Here is a 13,561-nt window from a genome sequence, read left to right on the forward strand (position 1 = left end):
ACTTACATAATTAATGGTAGTATAGGGTGTATGATAAATAATAAATCTGAAAGTATAGGAAATGCTTCAACTTACGCATGACAAGATCAATGGCCACAGTCATGAAGACTCTCATGTCCTTGGGTGTCTCCTGATTCAGGACCTCAAAGACGGGATCAGAGGGGTCCCACTGACCTGATATGATGTAGTTTTTACCATCACCTCCATTGCTCCCCATGGACACCTGAAATGGAAGGCACAATTTGGCCAAAAATAAATTGACCAAACTGAAATTTCTTCCCTCATTTTCTATTTTACTACTTGCTCAGATATCCTTATTATCTCTGTTTATTCATTCTTCCCCATATGGAATGCTGACAATAAGTTTTATAAAGTCAATAATTTTGGGACTTAAGTTATTTCCCTACAGATCAGTCATGCAGCATTCTTTGAGAGAGAAAAAATAAAATAAAATAAAATAAATACATAAATAAATAAACCTGTTTACCAAAGGCTTTTTCCTCCTTATAAGGAAGGTAGCCAAGTCAAAAGGCAAATACCCATCCCCCACCCATTTCACTCCAATCTACCAGCCTTTCTTCCCTCTCATCTTAGCTCCTTATAGATGACAAGTTGTCCCTGTATCCAGCTCACTGCTCTGGGTCAGAAGCAATGCAGTAAGGCTACAGCAAGAAAAATAAACAAGCTTAGAGCTTGTATATCACTGATCTATGGGTAATGCTATGACCTTACACGCACAGACACACCCAACTCCCCGCCCATGAGTTGGAGTAACAACCTGCATCGCAGCGATACTGAAATTATTTCGGCCCTGGGCAGGATTCAAACCCAGACTGCTGTAGTGGCAGCCAGGAACTCTACCAACTGCACCACAAGTTGTGTGTGTGTGTATATATACATACATACATACATATACCAAGGCTTTTTCCCCCTTACAAGGGAGGTAGCCAAAAAGGAAAAGGCATAAAATCATTCCCACCCATTTCATCCCTAAATACACTCCACACCCCCTCCACCCTCCCTCTTATCTTAGCACCTCCTGGGTGTGTATATATATAAATAAATAACAAAACAATTAAGCTGAATAATTCTCATCTGTGAGTATACTAACAACCTTAACAATAAAATAACTCACCATCTCTAGTAGGTGCATGTCTGCATGCTTGACTCTCCTGCCTGGGGCTACAAGGAGACCAAAGCATCTCTCAATAACCAATTCTTGGTGATTACTAGTGGTGCTATGGTTAGTACTATCTGGGGCTGGATTAACTGTGAGTACCAACTGTCTCTCCACATTACTTCTTAGCTTGAAAAATTCTTTGTCACGAGGTACATGGCTGAAGTTGCCCTGGGAAAGAAAAACAAACAAAAATAAATTAACTTAAAAACTTTCTATTCAACCTGCATGCCATTTTCTGCAACCCAAGGTGGCTAAACAAGGGAAGAAAGAAATAATTACCCTTTTCAATCCCGTTTCACTCATCCCATCATTCCTTCCTGCCTTCACTATGAATATATATATATATATATATATATATATATATATATATATATACAAATATATATATATATATATATATATACATATATATATATATATATATATGGAAATAAACTCCTACTGGGATTCGAACCCTCGCCTGAGCAGCTTGCTTCTTACAAGACGAACAAAAATAATATATATGACACAATACTTTCTGGAAGCACAGCCTTCATCCACAGTTTGTATCTTTAATCTATGCACTTTTGTTCTGGTGGCATAATTAGAAGTGTGCTGGTCTCAGACTTGCTTAGTTATGGGTTTGAATCCCACACTTCTCTCCAATCCCCAGCAGTGCCTGTTACCTGCCCCAACAGTCCAAGCACAGAGCAAAGGTGACGGCTTCAGCTGCAGCTACATCCCTCCTGGCAAGGCTCCTCACATTCCCCCCCCCACCAAGTTCAGAGGCTGAGTGCCACTATATTTCAAGATGGAGGTGATGATAGGATTTAAAGACAATTGACTGAAAGATGATTCTCTGATATCCATCTCACTAGACTACCATTATCAGCCAGAACAAAATTATTATGAATATCACTAGATTCAAGTTGTTAATGTGTGATAATTTTGGTCATAAAGAAAGCAGTCTCGATGAGATAGCTACCCTTTCATCACTTAGACCAATTTATTTATCCTCTTCTTTAGAAAGGAAAAAAAAACAAACTACAATGCTAGATGTAAGTTGTGCCATCTCACCTTGCTATCCTCCTCCTTGACCTCTAATGATATGTCGAAGAGATATTCATGTTTGGCATGCTGTTTGTCCTGGTTCTGCTCCTCCTCCTTCTTCCACTTGCTCTTTGGCACTCGACGGAAAGCTGCTGCAAAAGTTCCTAATACTCTTGCCACCTGGTAAAGAAAAATAGCAGTGAAAAAAATAAATAATAACAATGAAAATTACTGAAGAAAATCTATAAATGACTTACCCACCCCCAACTGTGTGAATGACTTCCCCTTCCCAAAATTTGAACATACCATCAAAGAACTCATACACATAGATGACCTAAAATAATAGCGTGCAAAAAATCAGTGGATGGATTTACTCCCACTTACTCTGCAGCAATTTATAGCTAAATGAATAATTTATAAAAAAAAATTATGTATTTTGACAAGTAAGTATATACCAATACATTATGCATTTTGGATTAATAGTTCTCGTTTTCAAAAATACAATTTTTGTAAGACTTTAGTCTTAAAAATTGCTAAATTAAGAACATCTGGCATCTTTATAAATAATATCACATGTATTTTATTAGTGTTTTTAAAGTTTATATTAAGGTTTGTTTTGTCTAATAAGTTGTTGTTCATCAACAACATAATAAAAAGTATTATTTAAATTTTTTGTTTTATGCATTTATGTATTGTTTTAGTGATTATGTACTACTGGCTTATAGAATAAAACCACTAATTAATTATGCTTAGTGATGCCGGTTTAAAAATATTTGTACATACATACATATACCAAGGCTTTTTCCCCCTTACAAGGGAGGTAGCCAAAAAGGAAAAGGAATAAAATCATTCCCACCCATTCCATCCTTGAATACACTCCACACTCCTCCACCCTCCCTCTTATCTTAGCACCTCCTGGATGACGGGTCATCCCTGCACTTTGTCCACTGCCCTGGGTCAGAAGCAGTGTCACAAGACACAGCACATCCACAGCAAGGACGCTTCATTAAATCGGCGACCCCCCCTCTCCGTCCCCCCATGCATAAAAGGAGAAAACAGGGAGAAATCCCTTCGGGCTGCGTCAAATCTTGCTCACACATACTACCTCACCCCCCATTCCACCTCATGCATCACAACATCATCCATATACAACCATTCACCATTCACCCCTGTCTTCTATCCTCTCCCATCCTTCCTCAACAGACATTCCCCTCTTCCCCAAAGCCCCCTTCACCCCATCCATCCACCTCATCCTAGGACGTCCCCTCATGTTCACTCCCTCCACATCTGCCTTCCATACCTCTTTTACTAGTCTTTCTTCACTCATTCTTTCCATGTGTCCAAACCATCATAATACTCTTTCATCAACCCTATCTCCCAACTCCCTTTCCACCCCTGTTCTTCTCCTCACCTCCTCATTTCCCTCTCTATCTAGCCTAGTGACCCCCATCATACTTCTCAGACACCTCATCTCAAACAGATTCAAACTCCTTCTCTCTTCCTCTTTTATAATTCCATGTTTCTGCCCCATACAGTGCTGTTGGCAAAATCACTCCTTCATACAGTCTCCTCTTAGCATCCATTCCCAAATGTCTATTCCTCATTACATTCTTTAATCCACCAAGGCATTTACTCGCTTCTCGCAATCTACATTCTACTCCACCTTCACTCCACATTTGCACCCAAGTATCTAAAACTATCCACTTCCTCCAGTCGCTCTCCCTTAATGCTCACTTCCAGTCTACTGCCTCTTTCACCCCTTGCACATCTCATCACCTTACTTTTACCCACATTTATCTTTAGCTTTCTTCTATCACATACTCTCCCAAACTCTGTCACCAACTTCTTCAATCCCTCCTCCGATCCTGCCACAAGCGCAGTGTTGTCCGCAAACAACAGCTGGCTCACCTCCCACTTTTCTCCATTTTCTTTAATCATCTCCAATCCCTGACCCACAACCCTTCCATTTACGTCTCACACTACCCCATCCATGTATAAGTTGAACAGCCAGGGTGACATAACGCATCCTTGACGAAGTCCCACCTTTACCTCGAACCACTCACTCTCTTCATTTCTAATCCTGACACAAGCTCTACTACTCTCATAAAAACTCTTGACAGCTCCTAGAAGCTTTCCTCCTATCCCATATATTTGCATAACCTCCCACAGTGTCTTTCTGTCTACCCTATCATAAGCCTTTTCCAGATCCATAAAGGCCCAAAAAACATCCTTCCCCTTTCCTATAGCTTTCTCACATATTTGTCTTACCACAAAGATCTGATCTACACAACCTCTACCTGTCCTAAATCCACACTGTTCCTCACCAATTACTCCCTCTGTTCCTCTCCTAATCCTCTCAATCAAGATCCTCCCATAAGCCTTCCCAACTACACTTAACAAGCTAATCCCTCTGAAACTATTACATTCACACTTGTCCCCTTTTCCCTTGTAAAGTGGAACTATACAGGCACTCCTCCAGTCCTCCGGTACTCTACCCTCTCTCCAGCAAACATTAAATAACCTCACCAGCCAGTCCACCATTACTGTACTTCCTTTTTTTAGACATTCTGCATGGCATCCATCCAGACCAGGTGCCTAGATACAAGTAAAAATCATAGTTAAATCACTTTATATTACAATTGATATACCGTAATTATAAAAAGTGGAATCAGCATCGGCAACTAAGAGTGAATAGGAATCGGCACTGACATCAGCAATTAATGGTAAGTAGGAATCGGCATTGGCACCAGTAATAAAAATGGAATCGGCACACCCATAGTTCCATGAGATGTACAACAGGGATCAACCAGCTGTATTACTGGAAATGTTATGAAGTGGAATCATTACATGGTCTGAATGGGAAGGAGTGAAATGGATGTGTAATTTTTATTTCTTTCTTTATTTCTAGCCCGGACCTTAACCTTGCGGCATGGGGCATATATGAATGAGGCTTTTTCTCTCCTATGCCTTGCTCTTTCAATCTGCAGGTAACAGCTAACTAATTGTGAGATAAAAATGTATACATCACTTACAGCTTCTGGAATCTGACATCGAAATACATGGCACTGGAAGATTGCAGTTTCCTGGGTATCCCCATGAGAACAGGTGAAGGCAAAGCATCGTGCCTCAGGGGTGTCTGCTTTCCCTCGAGCACAAAACAGAATTCTATGGATCTTGAACCTTGTCATCTCTTGAGAAGTGGCAGCATCATATATGCTAAAAGAAATGATAGGGAAAGTCAAAAATCTTCAAAATTTCTATAAATACATTCTAACAAAATTTCAAGACACTGCCCCTGAAGTTCAAATGAAACAATATTTGTGCTGCAAATAAAGATAAAAGTAATTATTCAGAATTTACTTCTTAAAATCATATTCTATATTAGTAAAACTCATGGTGGATGTTACACTTTCTCCATAATTCTCTCCACTGATATAACTCCACTGTTTCATTACATGGCAACCCTCTCCCCAATAATCCACTCCAGGATTTACAAAACAGACAGGAAAAAATCACTCTGTACAGTGTCAATTTATCATCCATTCTAAACTACTCTCCACTGACATGGAGGATGGCAGCAAATCGGAAGTGATTTAGGGAGAAAGACTACAGGAAGTGGATAGCTTTGGATACTTGGGGGCACATAGGGCAGGAAAGGGAGGAGTGGAGGTAGCATGTAGATTGAGAGAAGCAAGTAAATGCCTTGGGGGTTAAAAAGTGTAATGAGAAATAGACAATTGGGAATGGATATTGAGAGGAGAATATATGAAGGAGTGATTGTGCCAACAGCACTTTACTGAAGGCTGGATAGAGTGAGAAATGAGGAGATGAGGAGGAGAGTGGGGGTGGAAAGGGAGTTGGGAGATAGGGTTGATGAAAGAGTATTGGGATGGTTTGGACACATGGCAAGAATGAATGAAGAAAGATTAGTACAAGAGGTGTGGAAGCTAGAGGTGGAGGGAGTGAACATGAGGGGGCGACCAAGGAAGAGATGGACAGATAGGGTCAAGGGGCATTGGGAAAGACGGTAATGTCCATTGAGGAAGGGAGAAGACAGAAGATAGGGATGAGTGAAGAATGGTTGTGTATGAATGATGCTATGATGCATGGAAGGGAGTGGGTGGGGGTTGGGAGGTGAGGAAGTATGTATGAATTGTTGACACAGTCTGAAGGGATTTCTCCCCATCTTCTCTTTTCCTGCATGAGGGGACAGAGAGGGGGGGGTTGCTGAGTAAATGAAGCATCCTTGCTGTGGATGTGTGTCTTGCTACATTGCTTCTGACCCAGGGCAGTGGGTGAGATGCAGGGATGACCAGTCATCCAGGAGCCAAGAAAAGAGGGAGGGGTGGTGAATGGGAGTGGAGTATGTAGGGATGAAATAGATGGGAATGGATTTATACCTTTGACTTTGGCTACCTCCCTTGTATGAGGGAAAAACCTGTTGGTATATGTATGTAATGCAAATCATAGTACATACATATACCAAAGGTTTTTTCCCCCTTACAAGGGAGGTAGCCAAAAAAAAAGGCATAAAAACCACTTCCACCCATTCCATCCCTATCACACTCCACTCCCCTACATCCCCTTCCCTCCCTCTTATCTTGGCACCTCCTGGATGACAGGTCATTCCTGCATCTTGTCCACTGCCCTGGGTCAGAAGCAGTGTCACAAGACATAGCACATCCACAGCAAGGCCGCTTCATCAAATCGGCAACCCCCCCTCTCCATCCCCTCATGCAGAAAAGGAGATGGGGAGAAATCCCTTTGGGCTATTTCTCACACATGCTCCCTCTCCCCTCAACCCCCACCCATTCCACCTCATGGATCACAACATCATCAATACAAAACCATTTTCCATTCACCCCTATCTTCTGTCCTTCCTCAACAGACATTCCCCTCTTCCCCAAAGCTCCTTTTACCCCATCCATCTCATCCTAGGTCGTCCCCTCATGTTCACACCTTCTACACCTCTTTTACTAGTCTTTCTTCACTCATTCTTTCCAAGTGTCCAAACCATCCTAATACTCTTTCATCAACCCTATCTCCCAACTCCCTTTCCACCCATTCTCCTCCTCACCTCCTCATTTCTCACTCTAGCCTAGTAACCCCTATCATACTTCTCAGACACCTCATCTCAAACACATTCAAACTCCTTCTCTCTTCCTCTCTTATGCTCCATGTTTCTACCCCATACAGTGCTGTTGGCACAATCATTCCTTCATATAACCTCCTCTTAGCACCCATTCCCAGGTGTCTATTTCTCATTACACTTTTTAATCCACAAAGGCATTTACTCGCTTCTCTCAATCTATATTCTACCTCCACCCTCCACTCCTCACTTTCCTGCCATGTTCACACCCAAGTATCTAAAACTATCCACTTCCTCCAGTCTCTCTCCCTCAACACTCACTTCCAGTCTGCTGACATTTTCACCCCTTGTAATTCTCATCACCTTACTTTTACTCACATTTATCTTCAACTTCCTTCTTTCACACACTTTCCCAAACTCTGTCACCAACTTCCTCAATTGCTCCCCTGATCCTGCTACAAGAGCAGTGTCATCAGCAAACAACAACTGGCTTATCTCCCACTTTTCTCCATTTTCTTTAACCATCTCCAATCCCTGACCCACCACCCTTGCATTTACCTCTCACACCACCCCATCTATGTACAAAGTGAACAGCCAGGGTGACATAACACATCCCTGATGAAGTCCCACCTTTACCTCAAACTACTCGCTATCTCTATTTCTAATCCTAACACAACCTCTACTACTCTCGTAAACACTCTTGACAGCTCCTAAAAGCTTTCCTCCTATCCCATATATCTGCATAACCTCCCACAGTGCCTTCCTGTCTACGTTATCATAAGCCTTTTCCAAATCTATAAAAGCCCAAAATACATCCTTACCTTTTCCTATAGCTTTCTCACATCTTTGTCTTGCCACAAAAATCTGATCTACGCAGCCTCTACCTGTCCTAAATCCACACTGTTCCTCACCAATTACTCCCTCTGTTCCTCTCCTAATCCTCTCACTCAAGACCCTCCCATAAGCCTTTCTAACTACACTTAAAAAGCTAAACCCTCTGAAACTACTACACTCACACTTGTCCCCTTTTCCCTTGTAAAGTGGAACAATACAGGCACTCCTCCAGTCCTCCAACACTCTACCCTCTCTTAAACAAACATTAAATAACCTCACCAGCCAGTCCACTATCAATGTATCTTCTTTTTTTCAGACATTCTGCATGACATCCATCCAGACCAGGTGCCTTACCTGCTCTCTTCATCTTAGCAACTGCCTTCACTTCATCCTTTCTTATTTCTCATCCATTTTTCTCACTCATCATGGTCATTTTCTTTGCACTTCCCACTGCAACTACCTTTCCCTCCCTATCCTCCTTCACATTTAGCAACTCCCTAAAATACTCTGCCCATCTTCCTCTTACTGCCTTCTCTTCCATTATCATCTCTCCATGGTATATCACCCACAACAAGCTGCTATGGTCCACCAGTCTGACAATAATGTACTATTACAATAGTAACACGTAATGACTTACATTACATAGCCCTCTGAAGTTGAGGGAACTGATACAGACACTTCAATTGCTTGTTCCTGCTCTTGTTCATTGAGTATTGCCATGTTACGCTGAATCTCACATTCACTTCTAGGTGCATTTATTGATGCAGCACCTAGATAAGCTACTCGATTAAATATTGTATACTCTCCTCCTCCATCCATATTGAGATTACATTTCTCCAGCAGCTCTGCAAAACAAGATAACCAATTTCATATATGAACCAAAGACTGATGTCGTAAAATAAGAAGCTATGCCTATTACCATTTTGTGCTTATTATATCTTTTATGTTTTATTCTGCCAAACACAAGATGAATCTATGTAGCACAGGGGCAAATAGGCTCATAGTCAGCATAGCATACACTCTAATCTGTATTAAGGCAGTCCCTCAGCTGAGTACAATAAATCAGTATTATACACACATACCAAAGACTTTCTCTCATTATAAAGGGGGTGACCAAACCAAAGCACACTTTCTACACATTAAAATCTATTTTATGTCCTTCCCATCTCAGCACCTCATTGAAGAAGGGCTATCCCTGTCCCCAACCACATTGCTCAGGTTATGTCAATAAACCATTGTTAGTGTGTGGATTCTCCAATTAAGCAAAACAAAACCAACTATGTCATCATACTCCAAGGATTAATGACTCCTCACAACTCCTACATTCTTGAAATCATCCTATATGTGAATAAAATCAACTGGCCTCATTCAAAATAAATTATAAAGTATTCTACCATGTCAAAGGGATTAGTAGAAATAAAATCCTTCAAATCTGGGGCCACCTCTCAGCTGGATGAGTGTGTCTGGAATTAGCTACAACAAAATTCTAAAAGAAAATAATTATGCTGAAGAAATTAAAGCATCAAATTTTGAACTATTCTTACGTTCATCTGCTGGTGTATTGACTGAGAATGATGGATTACTTTCCCCAAGCCTCTTCTCTTCTATCTTCTCTTTATTGGAATCCTTTTTGTCCTGAACTTCGTTAACTGTTGTAGCTGGGATGTTTGGTGTATTTGTGGTCCCAGTGTTGCAGGTTGCTGGAGGAGGTTTTATGGTAGGTGTGATGTGGGTGTTGCCCTTCAACTTTGCTGGCCCTGTAAATGCTTCATTTCGTTTGTTCTTCAATTCTTTGTCGACTGGAGATGTGTTTCCCGGAGACTTCTCAATCATAACCTGAAAAAGAACTTCATTAATAACTGCATTATATCCTGAACTTCCCAATGATATCCTGGAAAATCAACCACTATCAATAACAAGTGTGATTATTGCCTGAAGTTTCATTGACTAGAATCCCACATCCTCAGAGCAGATAACAAGAGTCCTCAGGCACCTAATACTACCTCTCCTTTCTGCTACCTTCCTTAAATCTCTCCTTTATCACCTTCATACTCTCAAGGACACAAGTGCCTAAATATTACTAGAGACAAAGTATAATACCATCTTCAAGGGATCATGACTTGAATTTTGGTCCATACATGTTGTACAACACTAAACTTAAAAATCTATACCACAAAGAAATCAGCAATACCAAAGCAATCTTAAACTGAAATACACAATGAAATTAATTTCTATGCAATGTAACTACAGCTAAGCAACACAAACTCAGTAAATTTTCAATAACTCATTCTAATGCAGAGAACTTGCTCACCTCACTTAGCTCCTGCTTGAGGTCTTCCATATTGCCGTTGTTGGCGATTTTCAACTCTGGTTCCGAGTGTTGGCAAGCGAGGCCCTCCACAATTTCATACTCTTCACTCGTACCTGCTGAATCACTAGACTTCAGACTGGAACTATCTTCCATACTTAACTGTTTACAAAAGAAATGCTTAAGTTCAAATGTGTTCCTTTTTGCATTCATCACAACACAAGGTATATCATCTTGTAAAATAATTAGTAATGGCACAGATCTAAAACTGTTCCCCTTCACCTTCTTGAAGCACAAGGTACAGTTGAACCTCGTATAATGCAACAGAAACTTGATCAGCAGAATAAATTGTAGTACAAGTATGTAAAAATTTTCCAAACTGTCTAAATATGTAGAAAAGCTACTGCTACAGGTACCAAACAATTAACTTGTGTCTTTCAACCCAATTTAAATCAATGCCACTGACTACATCATGAAATTGTGATATGGTGAAATGAACAATACAAATATGATACGTTACAATAATTACAAATAATTTTTTTTGAGCTATTTACTCATGAAATCAAGTACAAATGAATATATTACATATAACAGGAATCTGCCATGTAAGAGGTTCAACTGCACATAATCTAGTAAAATATTTAGCACTGGTAAAGGTTACAATTACAGTCAACCTCTACAAATACATACTCATATGCAAGATCAAACCAACACCAATTAAAGCAAAAAAAAAAAAAAAAAAAAAAAAATGCAAGAGCTACAACACCACATCAACCAAGTAGAATGGGAGAGATGGAGTTGATAGTTATTATGTTTTTTTTCAGTACACTACTTCTATTTAGTGTATATATCTCATGAAATATCTTTTCTGTATTTGACTAATTCCAAATATAAACTATTTGAAGTGAGCGTACAACATTCTAATGCCGCACAACAATCATATGCCTTCCTTGAGAAACAATTGCAACATTAAACTATTTTCTAAACAATGAAATCTCATCTATAACCAAAGTATTGAAGCACAGTGACACATTTATTTAAACTACAATTACATTATCAATGCAACCTGGTTAATATGTATGTTACAATCTACTATTCCACCAAGATGATCTCGGTATCTTTGATATCCCCAGCAGGAATTTTCTTAACAATCTCTAGTTTACTCCTGCACTTTACTTGGAACTTTACCATCTCAGCTAAGTCAAATGTACTTAAAAGCTGCACATACCGGTAAGTCAACATAGCAACAGCACATATGATATGTACAATATACACCTACCTCCAAAATTCCTATTCACAACTAGATAAATTTCATTTTTTCAATGAACACCACTTGCAAACACATTAATTAGACAAAAACATGCTACTGCCCATACAATAACAACTGTTACATGAGTTTCACTAACTGGATATCCACAGCCCTACAGTAGCTGGCAACAGTCTTCAGGCCCTTCCCTAGATCTCTCTTGGAAGAAATGTGTTGGACTACAGTCTATGACTATGTTACATTGGTGTGGGATATTTCTGTCACCAGCTTATAATAGTTGCAAGGGAGCAGCCACAATTTGTTAAATTGCTTTATGTGAAAAGATGGTGCAAATATAGTAAAAGCTAATAAATTATAAAGTGAGATATTGGCCGGGCATGGTCCAAAGACTGAGCATCAGCCCCAAAGGGCTGCACCTTTCAGACAGAGGTAGAAGTATTGATGGGTTTTGAAGGTGGGCAATAGGGAGACGATTCTCCCTGATGTCCATCTTGCATGAACAATACTTGTGGGTACCTGCCATTGGCCACTGCTATTTGTACTGTAACTGTTGTAATGTATACAGAGAAACAAACGTGACTAACAATAAATATGGATTTAGAACATTACATGCTCATTCTTATTCGTCCAACAGATATTAAACCACTCCTCAACATGTAAAACTGCCAGCAAATAAATTATATGCAACAATAAAATACCTTTGTTAATTATATCTTATGTAAACCTACATCCTAGTCTCAAAGTCTGGCTATTTAGATACCTTTAGTTTAGTTACATTACCAACACTTCAAATGTTTTCTATTAATCCACATCACAAATACACATTTACATGGTACCCTTCTAACTCTAAGTTGATTATGAAGCAATATCGTCCACAATTTTATTTTCTATTTAGTCCTAAAATCTATAATGCTAAACTTTAAAATTATCGGTCAAACAAATGGAAATAGACTAACGTAACACCTATCGGCACCAAACTTAACACAATATATATATATGGGGAATACGCTCATAATGTCATGATGACACCGAAGTAACATTTGTCATATCCCTTACAGCCCAAAAATTCACTATACGTGCCCACTCCACTGGTCAGCAGTATCAATCCTCAAATAATCACGGTCCTTCTTCGTCGAAACGTCATGCATTACAGACTTTGAGGTTCTTTAACAAACCGGCAACTTCCACCATATCAAAATTAAATGTCGTTATTTTATTAGTTTTTGTATGCTCCATATTCATGATTGAACAAATGCAGGTACTAAAAATACAGACAAGTAAGTTTTTCGTACCTATATACAACGCAGACATCGGGGACGATCATCTGACATTTGTCAACAACATCTCCACTGGTCTAACCACCCAAAACACTGAGGAATAAACAAAATAGCATCGTAAAATAGATCTAATTGTTTTATTACTGGTATATTTCTGCCTTGAAAACCTTTACATTTCGAATTCATGCCTCTTCTTAACCAACACAATGCCTTATTCCTTCTTCGATTTCGACCATGGTCGAAGTAATCCTTCTACTTGTTTAACATGCATTTAGTGCGACACGCTTGTCATCGCAATAAAAGTATTCAGCTACGCAGTAAACACTAGGGTGTGGAATGTACACCGCTCTTTTTGATATTCCTAGTGTTATCGTAGAATGTTTTGAATTGTTACTCCTTACTATTCCTCAATATACGCCCAAATTTGCCGCATAGAGACCAGATGGAAGCAAATTGTTAATTTTTACGATGTTTTCGCCAACAATTCTTTATACGCCAGCGACAATCTGCGAGGGTTTCATAGTCAATGAAGCTTCACCCTTAAATAAGATATATTGAATACAATCATGATCTTAAA

The 13,561-nt window shown here is 39.6% G+C and overlaps 1 protein-coding gene across 7 annotated transcripts in view; it reads right to left on the minus strand.

Moving 5' to 3' along the window:
* Window positions 1–13,066, minus strand: part of LOC143026242 (rab GTPase-activating protein 1-like) — an 87,821-nt gene extending 74,755 nt beyond the window's left edge. For 4 of the 7 annotated variants that reach the window (XM_076186309.1, XM_076186308.1, XM_076186305.1 and 1 more), the window contains exons 1-9: window positions 13,000–13,066; window positions 10,444–10,602; window positions 9,677–9,968; window positions 8,770–8,977; window positions 5,242–5,425; window positions 4,736–4,804; window positions 2,237–2,389; window positions 1,136–1,348; window positions 76–223 (exon numbers count right to left, since the gene is read on the minus strand). In XM_076186309.1, the coding sequence (XP_076042424.1) occupies window positions 76–223; window positions 1,136–1,348; window positions 2,237–2,389; window positions 4,736–4,804; window positions 5,242–5,425; window positions 8,770–8,977; window positions 9,677–9,968; window positions 10,444–10,596 (1,420 nt within the window). In that variant the 5' untranslated portion in view covers window positions 10,597–10,602; window positions 13,000–13,066. The remainder of the gene's footprint in view (window positions 1–75; window positions 224–1,135; window positions 1,349–2,236; window positions 2,390–4,735; window positions 4,805–5,241; window positions 5,426–8,769; window positions 8,978–9,676; window positions 9,969–10,443; window positions 10,603–12,999) is intronic. The other 3 variants (XM_076186310.1, XM_076186307.1, XM_076186306.1) reach the window with 2 other exon arrangements.
* Window positions 13,067–13,561: the final 495 nt, after the last annotated feature.

Source organism: Oratosquilla oratoria, chromosome 6 (genome assembly GCF_046742065.1).
Source record: "Oratosquilla oratoria isolate Oo_2021 chromosome 6, ASM4674206v1, whole genome shotgun sequence".
NCBI lineage: Eukaryota > Metazoa > Arthropoda > Malacostraca > Stomatopoda > Squillidae > Oratosquilla > Oratosquilla oratoria.